Raw genomic sequence first — 20,077 nt, 5'->3', positions numbered from 1 at the left:
ATTTATAATTAAAAAATTATTTTATTATATAAATAATCTAATAAAGTAATATATAAATAGTTTTTTATTTTTATTCTGCTATTTACACCGAACTAAGAATTATAAAATTTTATATATAGTATATTAAGAAAGCAGTCTAATTAATAAACTTAGAATTATAATTAGCTATATTAATATTAATTATACCGACTGTTTTAATATATACTGTTTAACTACCAGATATATATTTATATTAATAAATAGTTTAATCTTCTGGTTGTTATACCTGCAGACTTATATTACTATATTAATATATAAAACTAAATATATAGCTTTTTATACTACAGATAAAAAAGCTTACTAGATTATTTATATATTTAAAGATATCAGTTTTTAAGATATATATCTAATAACTATTTATATTAATAATAAAGATATAATTATAATAGTTCAGAATAACTAATTCTACCGGAGAACTAAGTATATTAATATTATATTCTACTAAATTTATAAAGCTATTTAATATAGTAATATATAACTAAAATATATTAAGTCTTCGGAGAATCTTACTAACTTGTTTATAAAGTTTATAAAAAATATTAAATTTAATATATTAGTAAAGAAGCTAAGAATATCTGTATAAAATATTAGAACTAAAATAGTTTACAGAGGTATTAGCTGGCTATATAGATATTAATCTAAAAATTCTTTTTTTATATACCTGCCGAGTTCTTAATATTAAGAAATTTTATAAATTATTTATTTAGAAAAGGATATCGGTATTACAGAGCTCTTCGAGGAGGTGTATTAATATTGATAGTCTGGATCGCTGGGTTATATAACAGCCGAAAAATTAAAAATATTACATAGCTGATAGCCAGTTCCCTCAACCAATTAATCAACACAATTTTGAATGACTTCAAGCCTCCAGCCCTTGTAGCGTATCCTTTGATAAAAGGGCCACATAAATAGATGGATAGTGGAGTTGGGAAAGACACGAGAGGAATTTGGAGACTGCGAGCTGAGGATGAGGGGTCGTGGCCGTGCTGTCACAGCTCTTGTGATTGGCTCTGATGGTCTCTGAATGTTTCAGGGTAGGTGGTAGATGGGCGAGCGTGTCCAACCAAAACCTACGAGAATATCGTGGCATCATTGCAAACGAAATCTTCGGGGCTGAATTACCACAGGATGCGATATCTTAGGAATGTCAGCGTTCCTGTATCCGCTGCGGATGTGCAGCACCTCGCATCGCGCTATGCGTCCGTTCCGCCGGACCATATCGTGGGAGGAAAGAAAACAGGGAACTACGAAGAAACCTTGGATTTTCTGCAGATCAGCGCGTAGCAGTGGGCAACAGGCTTGTTCATTTACGGTACGCTACATCATTTGAGATTCTTCAGGTAGGGATGAACATGAACCCTGCAACTAAGCTGCGTGCATGTGCCCACCGATGGGAAGAGGGGCTGGCGCAGAGAACGGGAGCGGATCCACGAATGGTGAAACAAGTTGAAGGAACTGAACAGACTTGAAGAAACGCACAGAACGTAAGAGTCCGGAAGATGGATGCATCCTGGATGCATCATGTAGGCATGCACGACTGGGTTTGGCTTAGTGCAGGGCTCGGGCGCATTCAACCCCCTCCGCGGGGTCATTTGAAGTGCCGGAATGCTCAAGAGCCCGTCCACGGAGATCTGATTGTAACCCAACCACGGGCGCTCCCTTTCTTCTGCAGCGTGGGAATTCGTCCAAGACTCGATCCGTTCTCTCCCGCCAGACTAACCACTAGTTGTGGGTATCGGGCTAAGTATACTCTGTTCGCCCTTAGCAATACTTGATGCGGGTGGTGTGTCTGTTACGAGGAGCAGGACGTCAAGGTACAGATCAAAACCTGCTTTTAGTCCGAACTAACGATATACCTCAACTCGACCTCCGGTGCAATTACCAGATCACTTCTGACGTCAACCCACAGTCCCGGTTCTCTTCCGCTGTTGGGTTGCGAGGATAAGAAGACAAAAACTGCAGTATGGAGTGAGTCCTTTCAGAACGGCATCCTCGATCAACTATCGCACACTTCCTCACCATTGAAAAAATCGAAATGTCACAGTCAATAGCCCCACCCAACCAAGGGTACCCTGACCATGCAATTGCCGTGGTGGGGATGAGCTGCCGGCTGCCGGGGGCCCGCAGCCCGGAGGAGTTCTGGACCCTCCTGGCGGCAGGACAGTGCATGGCTAGCGAGCCTCCCAACACCCGGTTCCCACTCAAAGCCCACTGGCGGAGTGAAGACCGCTTGTCTACGGTCCATGGCAATTTCCTCGACGAGGTCGACACCTTTGACCACCGATTCTTCGGCCGATCGAGTCGAGAGGCGGCCACTATGGACCCGGCGCAGCGCCTCCTCTTAGAAGCCACCTACCATGCCCTGGAGAGCTCCCACTACTTCCGGCCCGGCACCCAGCCCGAGACCAACGTGGGTTGTTATATCGGGGGCTTTGGATCGGACTACAACGACAATCTGGCGGCTCATCCGCCGAGTGCCTTCGCTGCGCTTGGCAGTCTCCGGGCCTTTCGCAGCGGTCGCATCAGTCATTTCTTCAACTGGACCGGGCCCTCCATGACCCTCGATACCGCGTGCTCCTCCTCCGGGGTCGCCATTGATGCCGCCTGCAAGGACCTTCTTTTGGGCAACTGCACGGCTGCCCTTGCTGGGGGGGTCGAGGTGATGACAAGCCCGTACCTCTATCAGAATCTAGCGGGGTCATCCTTTCTCAGCCCAACCGGTAGGGCGGCTCCCTTTGATGCCGAAGCGGATGGGTACTCGCGTGGGGAAGGAGTCGGCCTCGTCTTCTTGAAACGCTTGGACTTCGCTCAGCAGGTCGGTGATCCCATCCTTGGGGTCATCTGTGCATCGTCTGTCCGACAGATCAGCAACGAGGTCCCCATTACCACCCCAGATCCGGCAGCCCACCGGGCCTTATATGGGCGTCTGCTCACAGTGGCAGCGATGAAACCGCACGAGGTCAGCTATGTGGAGGCCCACGCAGCCGGGACCCGGGTCGGTGACATCCCCGAATATCAGGCAATTGTTGAGGTGTTCGCTGGGCCCAGTCGTGAGGCGGCCCCCATGTGCCTCACCTCTGTCAAGGCCAACATCGGACACACGGAGGGGGCGTCCGGAGTGGTAGGCCTGATCAAAGTGGTCCTTATGATGCAGCATCGCCAAATCCCACCTCAGGCCAATCTGAAACAGCTCCATTCGGAAATCGACCAGTCGCGGGATCACATCATGATTCCACGCCAGATGCAACCGTGGCAGGCACAGCCCATGGTGGCCTGTTTGAACAATTTTGGTGCGGCAGGGAATATCACAGCGATGATTGTCAAACAGCCTCCCACTCATGAGGCCGGTAACCCGGACACAAGGGTGGCGACGTATCCGGTATGTATTACCGCTCACAGTGCAGACGCTCTAGAACGAAATTGCAAGGCAGTCAAGCAATGGCTTCAGAGTTCGGGAGCGACGGCTGGAGGAAGTATTCAAGATGTTGCATTCAGCCTGGCAGGCAAGATGAACCTTCAACTCCGGTATCGGTGGTCAGCGACGGTCCAAACCCTGCCTGAGTTGATACAGAAACTTCAGACTGTGGGGAATCCGGTCGCGTTAGAGTCACTCGGTCGGCCTAAGAGTACCAAACCCGTGGTCCTCCTGTTCTCTGGGCAGACAGGCATCACCGCGTCCGTGGACCGCATCCTTTACGAGACCTGCAGTCAGTTCCGGTATCATCTTGATGAATGTGCTCGTGCCACCAGTGCTGTAGGTGGGATGTCACTGTATCCGGCGATCTTCGAGGACATTTCATGCCACGAGCTGGCTACCCTCCACGCCAGGAAGTTTGCCATCCAATATGCATGTGCGCGAGCATGGATCGATAGTGGCCTTCGGGTTGCGCGAATGCTGGGGCACTCAATCGGCCAACTAGTTGCGTTGTGCGCCTCGGGTGCATTGTCACTGCAGGACGGACTGAAGCTGATCATTGGGCGAGCACGATTGATCGAGAATAAATGGTCGGACGATAAAGGGGCGATGCTTGCAGTACAAGCAGCGTACCCTCAGGTGCATGCGGCTCTGCTACGGTACAACGATCTGGAAATTGCCTGTTACAATGGGCCCAACAGCTACATTGTCGCCGGGCCCGAGGCATCAATTCAGAACGCGGTAGACGACATGCAGCGGCAGCAGATTCGGCACAAGCGTCTGAACGTCACGCATGGTTATCATAGCCGGTTAACAGAGCCCGTTCTGGAGGATCTTCACACTCTCGCCTCTGAGCTGACTTTCCTCCCGCCACGAGTCCATCTCGAGCCCTGTTCGGACAGTCAGCGTTGGGATCTACCCACGCCAGGCCTTGTTTGCCAGCAAACACGAGAGCCGGTCCACTTTCAAGCTGCAGTTGAGAGGATAGTCAATGAGCTTGGTCCCTGTGCATGGCTGGAAGCCGACTTGGGCTCTATGGCGGTCCAGATGGCATCTGCCGCCGTCCCGGAGGAGATGCGCAAGCATCACACTTTCCTCCCAGGACGCGCCTCAGATCCGCAATCTCTGGGTGACATAACCAGAGGCCTCTGGGAGGACGGGCAGAATGTGGGTTTCTGGTCTTTCCAAGGTTCTGCGAGTCGCGGATACAGGCTCCTGACTCCGCCAATGTACTCGTTCACGAAATACCGACACTGGCTTGGGTGGAAGGAGTCAACCACGGCATCGAAGCCTGGATCTCCGACAGAAGAGAAAGTCCAACTGGTGAGCGTGGAACGCTATCAAGATCACAAGACGGGGGAAGAGTGGAGCCTGAGAATTGACCCCCGAGCCCCTGAATGGGCTTTACTGGTTGATCAACATGCCGTCTTCGGTACGGGCGTTTGTCCCGCCTCGCTCTATGTCGAGACTGTGATGCGCGCAGCGCGGCTCATTTCACCCGCGCAAAACGGATTGTCGGCACAAATTGGGGTCGTGGAGGGTCTCCAAATTTCCAGGCCGCTTGGCCGAAACAATGGCAAGAAGCTCAAGCTGGCCATGCAACGACAAAATGGGAGGACTCCGCCCTTGTGGGATTTTACCTTCTACGTGGAGCCGGACATACGCAGTGCAACAGGGCGCATTCGCTTTGCCGAAAACGACAAAGATCTCGTGCAGCGGACCTCCGACTTGATCACTTTAGATTCCGCCTGTCAGTCCATCATGGCACACAATCAGCCTAGTGACCAGACCTGTGATATAGGTGGGGATGTGCTCTACCGTTTATTGGCACCAGTGGTGACCTATGGAAATGTCTATAAGCTCATCCGGCGCTGGCATTGGGCCCCTCAGTATGCCAGAGCTCACCTTCAATTGTCTCGAGATTCTTCCCTTCTCCCTGACTCGGAGCTGATCCCGCCCGTGATGTTGGAGGGGTTGTTACAAGTAGCTGGGGCACATACCAACCTCTTCCGCAGTCCCAGTCAGACTCGAGAAATGGGAATCTACCTCTGCGCACGGGCGAGGTGCATCCAACCCAGTCTTCAACTCTCCTGGGAGTCCTGCCATGCAGGCTGGCAGGTGGTGGCGTGGACAATCAGGCAGGATGCCACGTCGATAGAGTACGACATCCTGGCCTTCATCCTTGAGACCGGTCAGCTGGCCCTAACTGTCTATGGGGTTGAGTTCCGTCACTCCCCAGCTGGATCGCTTGAGAAAGCCCTTGCCTCGATGTTGGCAGCAGCCCCCAGCCCCACCATGACGAGGTCACCAAAGGCCGAGCGCGAGGAACGAGTCGGAGGGCCCGGTGTGCCGGACGAAGCATCTCCACCCGATCTGACCGTCGATGTTGGGGCACGGGTCAAAAGAATCCTGGGCAATCTGGTCAACGACCCCCTCAATGGGCTATCAGCCACCACTACCCTCCAGAGTATTGGTGTAGACTCGTTGGGGATCAACGAACTGCGACAGAAGATCAAGGAACTATACAATGTGGACATTGCTGCCAGCAACATTGGCGTGCAGACATCCCTGGAGACTCTATACCGCTGTGTGCGAGCCCAGGTTGCTCCGCCGTCGCCGCTGTCTCGCACACCATTACTTTCGCGCTCAGAGAGCTTTCCCCACAGCGAGGAAACCCCCTCTTGTTCTGAAACACACTCCGAGGCGCGAGCTTCCGTAGCCGATCGATTGCAGCGACTATTAGAGGCGCATCTGGGCCCGCTTGAGCTCACTGAGCCGGCAGCCACGCTGACCGATTTGGGTGTTGACTCGTTGCTCTTTCAGGAGTTCATGGGAGACATCGAGAAAGAGTTCTGCTGCTCCAACGCCAAAGTACAAATCCAACGTGCCACCACGTTTTCCGACTTGTGTGACCGCCTAGGAGGTGACCAGATTCAACTAGGTCCTGGGCAGTCGCTGTCAACCAGACGGGTTATTATCCCCGAGGACAGGTCACAAGCGAGTCCTCGGCATGGGGCTTGGAAACCACAGATCACTTTCAATCATATACAGAGCCGCTTTCCGGGGCTAGCGAGGCAGAATGGTTGGCTTGGGTATTGGGATAACGTGCACCCCTTGCAGTTTCAACTAACCGTTGCCTACGTCCTTGATGCCTTTGCCCAGCTCGGCTGTGATCTGCGTACGATGGAACCTGGACGTGGCGTGCCCTCCATCCAGGTGAGCTCGGGACACGTTAAGCTCAAGCCTGCTCTGTATGAGATCTTACAGCATGCCGGGGTCATCGATGCGGTTGGCCGCACCGAGTACATTCGCTCCGACAAGAATGTCATCATGCCCTCATCGTCTTCACTGTTTGAAGAGATAATGGAGAAGCATCCGCAGCACCGTTTCGAGCATGAGCTCCTTCATCTGACGGGCACAGATCTAGCTGGTCTAATCTCTGGCCGCATTGACCCTTTACAGCGACTGTTTGGCAGCCCCAAGAACCGGCAGCTGTTGACTGAATTTTACGGTGACGCTCCCATGTTCCGCACTACAAACGAGCTGTTGTGCCAATTTGTCAAGGAGCTGGCGATGAGCCCGGGCTCACCCCGTCCCATTCGCATCCTCGAGCTCGGCGCTGGAACCGGTGCATCTACTGTCCCCTTGCTCGAGACGTTATCCGACTCCGGCGTCCCATTTCAGTATTGCTTCACTGACATCTCGAGCTCGATGGTAGCGACCGCCCAACGTCGGTTCAAGGCCTACCACGACTCGATGGAGTTTCTGATCGTCGATGTCGAGCAGCCCCCGAAGCCTGACCTTCTGGGGCGATTCGACCTCATTGTGTCCACCAACTGTGTACATGCCACACGTAACCTCCAGGTATCGCTCTCGAACGCGCGTCAGATGCTGCGACCCGACGGACTGATCTGCCTGAATGAGATTACCCGGCGGCTGTTCTTTATGGATTTGATCTTCGGTCTGCTGGAGGGCTGGTGGCTGTTCGACGACGGGCGTTCGTACGCGTTGGGGTCCCCCGCCACGTGGGACAATGCTATGCGCGGTGCAGGATTTCAGCAGGTTATGATAAGTGACGGGCCCAGCCCGGAAGCGCAGACGGTTCGACTGATCTGCGGATTCGCCTCGGAGTGCGACCAGATTCCAACTTATTGCCCCCCTTGTGAGGTGGATTGTGAAACCCTGGTTTGGAAGACCGGCAAGCCGCATCTCTCGGCGGATATCTACTACCCTCCCCGGCTTCAGCTGGGGCCTGCGTACAAGTATCCTATGGGTAAGTCCTCTCGTCCTAGACCCGCGTGCTGATGGGAATTCCACTGTCTCCTACCCGGGTTGGCCTAGGCTAACAGCCAGGCTACACGCCACCCCGGCCCCAGCTCTTCTCCTGCACGGGGGTGCAAACGTCATGCTGTCAAGAAAGCATGTTCCCCAAGATCAGATCCAATTCCTCCTCAGCCAGGGAATCGTCCTGGTGAGCGTCGACTTTCGTCTTTGTCCTGAAGTAAACATCCTTGATGGGCCGATGACCGACACGCGGGAGGCCCTGCAGTGGGTGCGCACGCAACTGCCGCAACTTACACTCAAACACCGTGGTCTGTGCCTGGATGGCGATCGTGTGGGAGTCATTGGCTGGTCCTCTGGAGGCACCCTTGCGCTTTTGCTCGGCCAAGCATGGGATATTCCAGGATATCGACCTCCCGAAGCCATTGTTTCTTTCTACTGTCCCACCGACTTCGAAGACCCGTGTGAGTACTCGATTCTAGAAACGGGCAGAGAAAGGGGGGCAGAAAAGAGCATATTGACCTGGACTAGACTTCACCACGCCCCGCGAGCTTCCGGCGCAAGCCTCACGCAAGGACGGCGATCCTACTATCCTCGACGACGTCCAATCTCAGCCGGTGCATCCCTGTGCCTGATAGATAGCTCCGAGAAACCTGCTGACCACTCTTGAACTTCCTAGATAAGCGGCCACGATTTCAACCACGAGGACATCGTCACCGCATACGCGCTGGCCGCCCGCAGCCCCCGCGCGCGGATCTACACGCATATGCTTCGTCATGGGCAGACCCTTCAGATCTTTGCCAACGGACTGCCACCTCGCAGTGCGATCCCCAACACCGAGGAGGCGATCAATTCCATTCTCTTCGCCCCGCCGCCGCCCACGGATCGGATTCGGCAGTTCAGCCCCTATGCGGCTGCCTCTGCGGGCAAGCATCTTTCTCCGACCTATCTTCTCCATGGAAAGAGTGATCAGCTGGTTCCGTGGACACAGGCGCTGAGGATGCACGAGGCGCTGCGAGAGCAGGGGATCGCGACGGAGATTGCCCTACCCGCGGATGGGTTGCATCTGTTTGACCTCGGGGCAGGCGGACCGGCTCTCGATCGCATGGTTGAAGAAGCGTACCGTTGGTTGGCTTCCTTCCTGCGTGCGTCCGGTTAGATGGCTGGTTACGTTCTCGATATCCTTACTTCTCAGAGATTAAACACGTTGCAGCCATCCAGGAAATCCACTAAAGGCGGTCGAGACCTTACTGCGCACAACTGCTGGGTGACACGACATTCTGAAGATAAAGTATTTTTCATATCTCGGGTACACTGTGCTACTAATCCAGGGTGTGCATCACTGAATTCCTTTTGAATATCAGAAGTATGGCCCGGGGTATTTGACCTATATTTGGATGGGTGGGTCGCAAATAGATACGGCGATAAGTGATCACACTTTATAACACGCCGAGCTCATGTTCATTTGACTTTATACCTCGCGGTTGCAAACTCAGGCTGGGGGCTATGCGTTCGTAAGCTGGATAAACCCTTTATCCTTGTGTATATCATCGCAACATCTTTGTAGCAAAGGAGATACTCGACGTATGCCCAGTAGAACTGATCTCCACAACAGCAATGACTAAGCGACAGGCTTTATCTCGAGTAGTGTACTGCAATCATATCAAATTTTCAAGGAAACCAAACTGCTCAATCCCTAGAGACTTGGATTTGGAGAACTGATAGTACATCCATTTGCCATTAAATTTGATCTAGCAGAAGACTGGGACCTTTGTGCCCCATTTTACCATAGCAACCTGATATCCAACACCCGTGGGATGTCGGCCCGGATTTGCTTGCAGAAACCAGGCTAGAACCGCTGCTTCAATACCACTTTGTGCGAGCCGTTCTCCAACTGCATTGTGATGTATTGCCGGAAATCAACGTGCTGGTTCATGATATCTTCGAGATCGAACCGGGCGAAAACGTTTGCAGCGACCATGCGCATCTCGGCCCACGCGAAGCTACTACCATTAGCGGTTGTACGGTAGGCGGGTACCTGTTCAACTACTCACTTGATTCCAATGCACGAGTGCTGGCCCGCAGAAAATGGATAATAGGCACTTATACTTGCATACCTGTTAGTGACCATACACGGGGCTCACTCTCACGAGTCGGATACTTACTCGGGCTCTGGAGCACCGTCACGGGCGTTCTCATCTTCTAACCATCGTTCCGGCCAGAACTTCAATGGCTCGGGCCAGAACTCCGGGTTACGATGCAGATGCCTGTAGCTAGCAGAGACGACGGTGCCCGGCGGGATGGAGTATCCCGCAAGTTCATACCAATCCGTGCCAGTTTTGCGACCCATCTCGCTCGCAATCGGGTGCAATCGCAGCGTCTCTTTGATGCAGGCATTCAGATAGCGAAATTCGGGCTCTGTCCGCACCGTCTTGCTGTTGATAATTGGATCAGTGGCAGTAAGTACCGGGAGTGAATCCAGTAACTTGGCTTTCTTGTCGGGATTGTGTAGGAGTTCGAGAAAGAGACATGCAATCGTTCCAGAAGTGGTCTCTGACCCGGCTAGGAGAATCTCTGACACCTGGTCGATGATATCCCGAGTGTTCATTGGTGCGGACGAATCTGGTCGGGTACCACTGTCGAGAAAATGTTGAAGTAAATCTGTTCGAGAGTGGTCTTTGGAGTCGGAGCGTTCCCTGACGATAGCATCGATGGCCTTTTCGGGGAAAGTCGATGTAAGCCTTTGGGGTATATATTGGAGGAGACGAAGCTGTATTGATACTTACCCGAATCATATCAGCAGGCCAGTCAAAGTGCAGCTTTATCCCGAGCCCTCGTAACCATCGCTTGACGTAGACCATCTACAGCCTCGATGATTGGGTTAGAGTCACTAGTAACAACAGAAATTGGAGGATCTGGAGGCCTCTACCTTATACCTCTGAGTCATGCCATGGAAGATGGAGTGGGGGATCTGTAGCCAGATGCGGTCCTCCATTCCTAAGTACTCTTCTTCGACTGGGAGTGTTTGCCCAAAACCTCGGCCAAAGGAACACTCTCCCATGCTGAAAGCAAGACATCAACTTCAGCCTTCTCTTGCAAGGACAGAACAACTCACATGTCAAGCGCCAGGCCATGCAAATCCATCATCAAGTCTGTCACGACTACATCTGTCTTTGCCTTAGCCTCGGTGAGCTGGTAGTATTTTGCAATTAGATCCCCGATACACTTCTCAAACAGGTGGGTCTGTTTGTCAACATGCGCAACCGTAAATCTGGGTGATAAGAAGCGCTTGAGGGTTTTATGGGGATCCGGTCGCCTAGCCGAAGTCCATTAGAGGGCAAGAGGAGAGGAGAGTGTGGGTCAACCTACACTTCCCCAAACAGGCCTGGGCTGTGCGCATCACGAGAGATCTCCGCGTACATTTGTATCTTGGGAAGGTCTACCTTTTGGAGAATAGTTCGCAAGGCATCTTTGTCCGAGATCCATATTTGTCGAGGACCGTGCCGAAAGACCGGTCCATATTGTCTGTGCTTGGACTCGACAAGCTTCCAGATAGTACCCCTGGCGAAGGCGTATCGAAGGTGCAATGTCGTCAGTGGAGCATACCATGGTCCTGGGAGCTTGCGGAGGGGAGATCGGAGGGATCGAACAAGAGGAGCAAGGACGTAGCATGACACAAATGCGATCCCGAGAGAGCAGGCAGCAAGAAATGCCAGTCGCTGCACCCTGTCGGATACAGCTCCGTCCTCGATTGATTGTACATACAGCATTTTTTTCAACATGATTCCAGGTCAGATAGAATGCTTGTTTGCATCCGGGCCATGATCACTTATTTCAATTCTGCAGATGCCCTGAAAGTTATATACAGATTTACTCATCTTGTGGCAATATGAGATATGTAGCATACGTCACTCAATGGCTAGTCGTGAGAGACATCATTCTTGTTGGAGGCATGGAAATCTCGATTGATTCTGGGCACAATCTTGAATTCCTCGAAGATGGCATCCATCACGTGCAGTATACTAGGTACCTTGCATTATCCCTTGAGTCCCAATCTGTATCGCGGGTTAAAGAATTCGTTCCAATCTTCACTCGTGGTTTCCGACCCGTGACTGAGATCAATCATTCCCAAAACGGCGGCGTGCATGAAGAATTTTGTGAGCTACTCCCACCGGCTGCATGTTCGGCCTGAAGAAGTGACTATCTCCCAAAAGAAGTTTTTCTCTTCCCATCACATCCCTATGTTCGACATCTGATTCGCCCACGCTGTATCTCATGGTGTTTTCGATAGCCCCGGGTATGTGTTCCTGGTTTACAGCGCTCCGGGCGCATGCCAGCCGACCTGCATGACTCACCCCTCTTCTGCAATGTCTTGACTGGGTCCGGTCTTCACGTCAGCACTTTTATCATAACTTCGATGATCGTTTGTGAGGCCATACTAGCAAAGAGCAGTCAGGCTTCAAGTCGGTTCATGGAGGGTACGATGGAGCGATCGGCCGGGAAGCCAGCGGGGATTGAGGAGTAGAATTCCTGATGATGCACTTGGTCCGTGCCTTGCCGGGCGAATGACGACTACGAAACTAGTACCCACCTTTCATTTCTATAAATCCATACCCAGTAGCCATGAGCTGATTCTGCCGGCTTGGGGCTTCGCAGAGTGTCAGTTGACGGGAGGCCGTGGGTCACGGCATCGTACCACCGCAATGGCTCCAATTACTTCCCTTGATGGGTATATCCTAGATCGGACTTTGCATGAGAGTGTGAGGTAAGGAGTTGCAAGAGTCCGTCTTCCCCCACAATCGCTTGCACTGATGAGGTTATCCATCAGACTCAACGAGCAGCACCTACTATGGAAACTCCAGACGGGTCACGTTCTGAGCCCCTTGGTTCCCCGGAGGCCGGGTCTGAGGGTCGCTGATCTCGGCACGGGAACAGGGTATGCCCTCGTCCATCCGCTAATGCTCCCGAAGCTCTGACGGTCATATCGCATCTAGCATCTGGTGCCTCGAGCTTAGCCGAGCGATAGATACGGAGAAAGTCGAGATTGTCGGCTACGATGTTTCGTCTGATGCTTTCCCACCCCGCTCGACGCTTCCACAGAACGTGGAATTGAACACTCTGGACCTCATGTCCGATCAGATCCCGGAAGACATGCTCGCCGCCTTCGACGTGGTGCACCTACGTTTATGGGCCTGCGTGGTGCGGAACAATTGCCCGGGCAAGTTGATCCGGCTCGCTGAGGCCTTGTTGAGTATGTGAAGTTGCCGTTGAAACAAATGCAGATCTCATGGGCTGATAGAGATGCATACAGAGCCTGGGGGCTACCTTCAATGGGAGGAGGTTGATCGTGACACGAGCGGGGTGTTATCTAAGCCTATGCAACGCTTAGAGCATGTGTACTCGCATTTTCTGGAGGAACAGCATCTCGATCCAAGGTATGTGGCTTTGCTCTCGCATGAAAGAGAAATCGCGTGTCTGTGGCTTGGTATGAGCGCTCCCTGACAAGCATTTATTGACTGGCGGATAGCTGGGTCAAAACGTTGCCAGACACGCTTCGAAAGCATGGTTTCGACGTTACCGAAGCGACGCTGGGCTCGTGGACTGACACCGTTCGGGGTCAGTACTATCACAATTATCTCAGTGGAGTGCTGGGCATCCTGCAATCTAATCTGGCACAAGGCAAGGACGAGGAGCACGGGTGGCTGGAGGATCTGGCGCGGGAATCCTCTGGTCAACGTGGTGTCGACCATGGTCTGGCATGGAACCCACTGCAAATTGTCGCTCGCAAAACCGATCTTGCTCTTGCCCCTGGAAATTCCGTAGCTTCAGCGTAGGCGGTAGCATATTTGACGTCTATGTACTCAGAGTGCTTTCTAAACAGTGCCGCAGATCCCATATTGGCAGACTTCGCACAAGTAACGCAATTAAGTATGTTCTGTACATGAATTCGTGGCCTTGGACACCAGCTCAGTGAACTCGGCTGTCTGTCCGTCCAGTACAGTACATGTAATATACTGTATGTAGTACGCGTACACTGTCAAGGTAGCCAAGTGACTAGTTAGTCGCTTGTGGCTAGACTAGCATCCTCAGCCGCAATTTCCCTCTCAACATCCACCATCCATCATCCATCACCCACCACCTTTCAGGAACCAGCGACTTTTGCCAGTTAAGATGATGCAACCACTGGACGATTCTTTTCCAGAGGCGTCTGATTCTCTCAGAGTGTGCGCATTCTCTACCTAGCCTCTACTATGCCCCCACAGCACTAACCTTCTTAAGTATTCTAATCGTCCTCACGATCCTCTCCTTCGCTCCTCAGCTTCATGCTCTCTGGTCCAAGAAGAGCAGCACGGGAATATCTCTTGGCTATGTGCTTGCTAATCTCCTGGTCGTGACTGAAGAGCTCACGAAAGAAGTCTACCTCTCCATCAATGTCCCTGAGGCTGCTGCTGGAACTTTCAAGCACGATCCTCTCAGCGCTGGGGACTGGCTAAACTTCGTTCAAAATCTCGTAACATGGGCTCTTTTTCTTATCCTGTAAGTGTCCGCTATGGGTGCTTGTACCACGCCCACTAAACCAGAGACGATCAGCTTCATACTATGCGTTCGCCTCCGACGGCCGGGCTCCGACACAGGCCCGTATCGCAATCTCTACATTCTTGCCCTCCTGGTCTCGCTGATCCCGGAGCTCATCGACATATTGGGTCTCACACCAGAGACTAAGAGCTGGCCCCGCCAAGACCTGCGCGAGATGTTCATTTTCTATCATGCCGTGCTCCTCACCCCCATGGCTACTTTCATCGGGGGCTTTTCCTGGTTCCTCCAGGCAGCACAGAGTCGAAACCATGCACACGACACGGCGCTGAGTCTAACGGGACTTGCGGTTCAGGCCGTCGTGTTTGGTCTTGTCGCGATATCGTGGGTCTTCCGGGTAGTATATGCCGAGACCTGGGACCCGCTGGGCTTAGGTTGGTATTTTCTGTATGGATACCCGGTTGTGAACAATGGGGTGTTCGCGGGAGTGCAATTCTTGTCTTTGGTCTGGGCGCTGTATTGGCGGATGGTTGGCCAGAAACCGGAGGTACAGAGCAAGTTGGGGAGGGAGAGGGAACCGTTGCTGGGAGCCGCGGGAACAAACACCACTGTCTAGGACTGTCCCCGGCAGTGGCCAATAAATCATTTCCTCCGATGCTCAATGACAGAACCGAGGACAGCCGATGCACGACTAGTGCTTGTTCCCTTACTGCAATATGATATAGAATCCCCTCTGGCGCCCCTCGCGTTTCTCCTCGACTCTCCAACCCAACTTTCCCCCTGCCTTTCCAACAGTCACTATCCAGAAAGTCACTCTGAGTCACTGTTTAATCAAAAAGCCATCGGGCTCTTCGGAGTGGATATTCCCTGTCACGGCTGGCTAGCACTCGGCCAGACATTACTGTTTCTCTAGATCAGACGAGGTTTTCTACCAGCTCGGGTTTTAGAATCTGTACATTGCACGGTCTACTAGGCATGAGTCGAAAGCAGGTCCAGGTTGCGCATACAGTGCGAAGAAGAGTCTGAAATTATACAGCCTAGGACCCTTTGCAACCACCCACTTAACAACCAGTCTTTCGACACGTAGCCCAACCTGGTCCACATTTCAGCGTTAGACCCAGAATGCATAGTGAGTGGAAAACAATGAGTGAAGCTTCAACACGGTTGATCAGAAAGAGCAATTATATCATGCCAAACTTTCTCAACTTTATGTGCCAGTGCCAATACAAAAGTGATTGCTGAAATAATGGCTCAGATGGGGCTACCTAGGTCCGACCTCTTTTTTTTTTTTTTTTTTTTTTCCTTTCTTTTTTGAAAACAAATTGTTCCACGACAAACCCGAGGCAGAAACAATATCAGTCATCCAAGAGTACAACCACCTTCTGCGCCGACACTCCCAACTTGTGAAAGTCCACTGCCCCTTGAATGTCGGCCAGACCCCTGCCATAAACGATCGGCTCGGGCGCTGGCCGAAACCGACCCTCGGCCAAAGCCTGCGGCAGGTACTGCTGGAAAACCATAGCCCCCACCCCATTGTGATATAGCGTGCTGGCAAAGATGTATTTGTACTTGATTCCTCGCATGCGGGATTTGTACCAGTACTTCGAATTTCCGACCATGAATGCGAGCGCCGTACGAGGAACCGTGAGATGCGCCGGAGGCGGCTGTGGCACTGGATAGGCAGCCATGGAGATGAATCGGGGCCCGGTGCATTGAGCGAGAATATCAAAACAGCAATCTGCTCCATTGGCCCCTACAGTCAGTGCTCCCGCCACAGTCTCGCCCTGACAGGCGGCGATCATGTCTGGTATGACCGTCTGGCTCCGGTAGTCGAACACCCGACTGGCGCCTAACTGTCTCACCAGCTCGAAGTTTTTGGGTGAGGCGGTTGCGAAAACTCGGTATCCTGCAGCCCGAGCGAGTTGAATTGCGCAGGTACCGACACTGCTAGCCCCGCCCCAAATGATGACAGTCTGGCCGGTGGGCTCAGGGCGAGCGCATGGGGGCTTGAGGTTGAGCTGGTCGGGTTCAAACAGTCCACATGCGGCGGTAGAGACTCCCAGGGGTAGCACTGCAGCTTGCTCATACGATAGTGGATCGGGAATGGGACAGGCCATATGTGCCGCGAGGATGACATAGAGTTGGAAGCCCCCTTGGGTGTGAGAATTGATCTCTTCGTCGGTGCCGCATGCTTTGCCGAAAGCACGGTCACCAACCCGGAATGTGGTGACATTCAGTCCGACCTCAACCACCTCTCCGGCTACATCAGTGCCCAAGATGGTCGGGTAAGATAGCCATTGGTACATCAGGGTGGTACCTTGGCCTTGGATAGTCCAATCGATGGGATTAATGGCCACGGCGTGAGTCCGTATAGCAATCTCCCCTTCTCGGGGTCGTGTGTAGGGAGCGGATCGGACTTCAAAGGGAGAAGCCTTGGAACGGACCAGCCAAGCTGCTTGGTTGGGTGGCATTTTGAAGGTGGAAGTTCAAGCGCGGATATATATCCCGATGGCGACCCGCAGTGTTGCAAGGTAGGCCAAAGTACAGTTAGTGGATTAATGTTAGGGGTCAAAAAGAAACTGACTGAACGAGCAGAGTGTCTGTACGACTACCCTTGGGGCTTGCACCTGCTCTTATACTCGATATAATCACAGACATAGTAGTTTCCACGTCATTAGATCATGGACCTGATCGATCCCGACAATGAAGCTGTATTGACCATCGAGCCAATCAAAACGGTCTGTAACCGAAAAGAGGTCTAGCGCCATCCGCCGCGCTTAAACCCGGTAAATCCGGCATCCGCCATGCATCCCCGGCCGCCTGGATCCAGAGCGATGCCCCGCGAGGCTGAGAACAACCTTGATGTCACTCATCTACAATCTCGTCTCTTCCCAACAACAGGTTCAACAAGATTGGGCCTTGGGGTCATGGGTCCAGCTCGTGTTAGGCAGCGATCAAGATGGGGCTGTAAAAACTGCAAGCTTCGACGGGTGAAGGTGGGTGTCCCTTCTCTGCTGGACTGCAGTGGCTAATTTGCCGTCTGATATGCTCACATGGCAGTGCGACGAAGTCAAACCCATGTGTCGGCAATGCCAGGCTTATGGTGTCTCCTGTAGTTTTAGCTTCACTCAGACTAAGATGCAGCCCCTGCAACCCGTCATCGAGCATGTTTTTGCTCGGCCCTCGCCCTCGATTGGATTACCTTATTGGCTTTGCCCGATCGATCGGCTGATGAACCGATTCCAACTACAAATCGCCCCGACCATGAGCTATGGCAAACGGCTGGATGTATATCAAACTCAAGTGGTCGAACTGGCACAGACGGTAGGCTCACCATCTTTATTCCCTTGCTCTTCCGTCCTCCGTTTCTTTTCTTTTCCTTTCTCTTTTTTTTTTCTTTTGCTTTTTTTAAAAGCAGGCAGTGATAAGTGATACTTTATCAATCACCCACTGATGCACTCCAGACACCATTCCTCAAGCATGCCATCACGACGGTAACCTATATGTACCAGCGCCACACAACAACACCCTTCCGATTGACCCCCGACTGGGCAGAACTCTACCACTGGGATCGAGCCCTGGTTGGCTTCAATCGGAAACTGTCGCAGAATCCTCAATCCGACGACAAAGCCGCCTTGCTCAGCACGTCCATGCTGTTGTGGCTACTAGTCTTCTGCCACGTCGATGCGTCGAGTCCAGAAGAGGCCTGGCCGTTATCCCCGAATCTCGTCAGCGGTCCCACCTGGTTAAGGATTGCGCGAGGGAAAGACGAAGTCTGGCGCCAGATGCCCTCCGCTCCACGAGACAGCATCTCAGCAGCTCTAGCACCGGTGGAAAACAATCCGATCATAAATCGGCCTGCTCCACCCCCGGCGCCTCTTCAAGGGGTTCCCGCCTCGTTTCTGCGGCTCTTTGATCTGGGCACGGGAAAACAGTCGTCGGACTCTGAAGCGGTATACCATAGCGTCGCCGTCGACGTTGCGTGGGCGCTGTTCGGTGATCGGCCTCCTCTGCCGACTATCTTGAGATTCGTCACATTTCTCAGCACCATGTCGTCCAACTTCAAGTTGCTGTTGCTCGCGAAAGATCCTCGGGCATTGTTACTACTGGCCTGCTGGTATGGGAAGATTCGGGGACTGGGAGTGTGGTGGATGACCCCACGCACGGTGCTGGAAGGGGAGTCAATTTGTCGGTATCTGGAGCAAGGCTATCCCGAAAATCCAGATCTACAGAAGATGGCTGCCTTTCTTCGGGCGCTATAGGTGTGTTTGAGGGAAGGATATCTGCCTTCTCCGAGTATAGGTATCCGATATCAGAAACTTTATTACGTGTTCAACTGTTTACAAGTCTTTTTTCGCTGGCTTGGGATTGATAAAGAGGGCTTGGCGAGGGCTTTTCAGTTCGACTTGGCCCAGAGAACAATTCGCGGGACGGCCGCGTCAACATCAACTGCAGGACGAAAGGACAATCCAAAGCAACAAAAAACATACAACAGAAGGGATTCGCTGGTGGTCACCCACCCAACTACTAACCTCCCGGCGTGTGGCTTAAGTACGGCTGAGCGGACGGGAAGCCCTGTTTTCCACACCCTGTGGTCGTATGTGTTCGTTCGGAGCCTAAACTACATCACGTACCAGTGGATTAAACAGTGCCCAGTAACCAAGAATGTCATGGTCTTGGAAGCATACACGAATGTCTGTTCACGTCACGGGGGGTCAACACGGAAGTCAACTCCGCCTAGGACTGTAGGGCTACTTAGTTCATGCACCGTCAATCTAAGTTTCTTTTGGGCTGGAAGAAGGGCCTCAAAGTAGCTCTGCAAGTCCTTGCGTTGATCTTGTCACCAGGGACCATAGGTGTAGCTCAAATTGGCATGTTGAGGCTACCGGAGATTGTGCATGAGTCAGCTAGTCAGTGGGGATACGTCAGTTTGTACAACAGGTTATGCAAGATCACATGTAATTACAAGCAAGGATTGTGGCTGGAATGCCATGACAAGCAACCATCCCTTGACATCATTCATTTATAGAAGGTTTACGAGTACCTGGGGACCACAGTTCACGCTACCATCGATCTCTCGCTGCTTCCCACAATACCAAGATGGCCAGACCGACTATGGATGAGCCTCCACAAGAAATTGTCTCTCCCGAGGAGTTCAAAGCCGCCCGCGCCCAATTCCTGCAAGACGAAAAGGCCGTGACGTATCTCTCGCAGGCCGTCGCTGCGGCCCGTCGCCGACTTCCCATGGTAAAGGTCGACGATCCAGCTCGCTTCTGCTTCGACACGGTGCACGGGGAACAGTCCCTCCTTGATCTCTTTGACGGGCGCAAACAACTGATCCTCTGGCACGTGATGCTGGCGACCGAGGCCGACGGCCACGACGGCATCGCGCACGCCTGCATGGACCATATTCCCCCTCTCCAGTACCTGCACAGCAGAGACACCTCCTTCGTCGCTGTTACGCCCACCCCCTTGCAAGGGATCACCGAGCATGCAACCCGACTGGGGTGGAAGTTTCCATTTCACAGCTCGACCAAAACACATCAGGCATGGAAGCATGCGGAGGCAAACGGAGAGACCATCACTTGGAAGCCCAGCAATGGATTTTTCGGGTTGAGTGTGTTCATCAGGGAAGAAGACGAGGTCTTTCACACATATGAGACGTCGGATCGAGGGATCGAGGCGATCTTGTCCACCTATCAACTCTTGGATATGACGCCGTTGGGTCGGCAGGAGGGGGGGGGGAGGGGATGGAATGAGCCGATTTCGGTCATCTAGATGATGGACAGGGCTTTACTGTACGCTTCA

The 20,077-nt window shown here is 52.4% G+C and overlaps 8 protein-coding genes across 8 annotated transcripts, besides 2 other annotated features; 6 read left to right on the top strand and 2 right to left on the bottom strand.

The window, feature by feature from the left end:
• Positions 1-2,074: 2,074 nt before the first annotated feature.
• BO72DRAFT_503291 (ketoacyl-synt-domain-containing protein) lies at positions 2,075-8,894 on the top strand (the record flags this gene model as incomplete). Its single annotated transcript, XM_040949110.1, has 4 exons — positions 2,075-7,727; positions 7,831-8,199; positions 8,267-8,352; positions 8,415-8,894. The coding sequence occupies 4 exons, from the start codon at positions 2,075-2,077 to the stop codon at positions 8,892-8,894; spliced, it is 6,588 nt and encodes a 2,195-aa protein (XP_040804312.1).
• Positions 8,895-9,568: 674 nt separating this feature from the next.
• BO72DRAFT_475583 (cytochrome P450) lies at positions 9,569-11,517 on the bottom strand (the record flags this gene model as incomplete). The annotated part of the gene is made up of 7 exons (XM_040947334.1): positions 9,569-9,738; positions 9,790-9,843; positions 9,901-10,451; positions 10,522-10,596; positions 10,665-10,797; positions 10,851-11,051; positions 11,105-11,517. 7 exons carry the CDS (start codon positions 11,515-11,517, stop codon positions 9,585-9,587), a joined length of 1,581 nt encoding a protein of 526 aa, XP_040804311.1. The 3' UTR covers positions 9,569-9,584.
• Positions 11,518-12,546: 1,029 nt separating this feature from the next.
• Positions 12,547-13,569, top strand: BO72DRAFT_371766 (S-adenosyl-L-methionine-dependent methyltransferase; the record flags this gene model as incomplete). The annotated part of the gene is made up of 4 exons (XM_040941018.1): positions 12,547-12,671; positions 12,730-12,986; positions 13,047-13,170; positions 13,263-13,569. The coding sequence occupies 4 exons, from the start codon at positions 12,547-12,549 to the stop codon at positions 13,567-13,569; spliced, it is 813 nt and encodes a 270-aa protein (XP_040804310.1).
• Positions 13,570-14,015: 446 nt separating this feature from the next.
• BO72DRAFT_371962 (uncharacterized protein) lies at positions 14,016-14,885 on the top strand (the record flags this gene model as incomplete). The annotated part of the gene is made up of 2 exons (XM_040941027.1): positions 14,016-14,272; positions 14,327-14,885. Coding segments are annotated over 2 exons (816 nt in total), but the record flags the coding sequence as incomplete, so codon positions are not given.
• Positions 14,886-15,624: 739 nt separating this feature from the next.
• Positions 15,625-16,847, bottom strand: BO72DRAFT_503281 (zinc-binding alcohol dehydrogenase family protein; the record flags this gene model as incomplete). Its single annotated transcript, XM_040949109.1, has 1 exon — positions 15,625-16,847. The coding sequence occupies exon 1, from the start codon at positions 16,738-16,740 to the stop codon at positions 15,625-15,627; it is 1,116 nt and encodes a 371-aa protein (XP_040804308.1). The 5' UTR covers positions 16,741-16,847.
• A 288-nt stretch (positions 16,848-17,135) lies between these two features.
• Positions 17,136-18,745, top strand: BO72DRAFT_525505 (Zn(II)2Cys6 transcription factor domain-containing protein). The gene is made up of 3 exons (XM_040949961.1): positions 17,136-17,265; positions 17,330-17,593; positions 17,734-18,745. The coding sequence occupies exons 1-3, from the start codon at positions 17,197-17,199 to the stop codon at positions 18,529-18,531; spliced, it is 1,131 nt and encodes a 376-aa protein (XP_040804307.1). The 5' UTR covers positions 17,136-17,196; the 3' UTR covers positions 18,532-18,745.
• Positions 18,602-18,774: a sequence feature (Protein overlapping with rRNA (BO72DRAFT_371844, RAK80296.1) was converted to a misc_feature.).
• BO72DRAFT_423667 (uncharacterized protein) lies at positions 18,769-19,198 on the top strand (the record flags this gene model as incomplete). Its single annotated transcript, XM_040942850.1, has 1 exon — positions 18,769-19,198. A coding segment is annotated over exon 1 (165 nt), but the record flags the coding sequence as incomplete, so codon positions are not given.
• Positions 18,802-18,871: a sequence feature (Protein overlapping with rRNA (BO72DRAFT_371844, RAK80296.1) was converted to a misc_feature.).
• Positions 19,199-19,384: 186 nt separating the features above from the next.
• On the top strand, positions 19,385-20,047 carry BO72DRAFT_371716 (DUF899-domain-containing protein; the record flags this gene model as incomplete). The annotated part of the gene is made up of 1 exon (XM_040941013.1): positions 19,385-20,047. One exon carries the CDS (start codon positions 19,385-19,387, stop codon positions 20,045-20,047), a length of 663 nt encoding a protein of 220 aa, XP_040804304.1.
• Positions 20,048-20,077: the final 30 nt, after the last annotated feature.

Source organism: Aspergillus fijiensis, assembly GCF_003184825.1.
Source record: "Aspergillus fijiensis CBS 313.89 unplaced genomic scaffold BO72scaffold_10, whole genome shotgun sequence".
NCBI classification, from domain to species: domain Eukaryota; kingdom Fungi; phylum Ascomycota; class Eurotiomycetes; order Eurotiales; family Aspergillaceae; genus Aspergillus; species Aspergillus fijiensis.
Note: the sequence above shows the minus strand (reverse complement) of the source record. Positions and strands in the feature narration are given on the sequence as shown.

Bases quoted from the DNA above. Each gene is read 5' to 3' on its own strand.
- BO72DRAFT_525505 (XM_040949961.1), top strand. From the start codon at position 17,197: ATGGGTCCAGCTCGTGTTAGGCAGCGATCAAGATGGGGCTGTAAAAAC. The intron at 17,266-17,329 runs GTGGGTGTCCCT...CTCACATGGCAG, and splicing joins GCAAGCTTCGACGGGTGAAG to TGCGACGAAGTCAAACCCAT. The intron at 17,594-17,733 runs GTAGGCTCACCA...GATGCACTCCAG, and splicing joins TGGTCGAACTGGCACAGACG to ACACCATTCCTCAAGCATGC.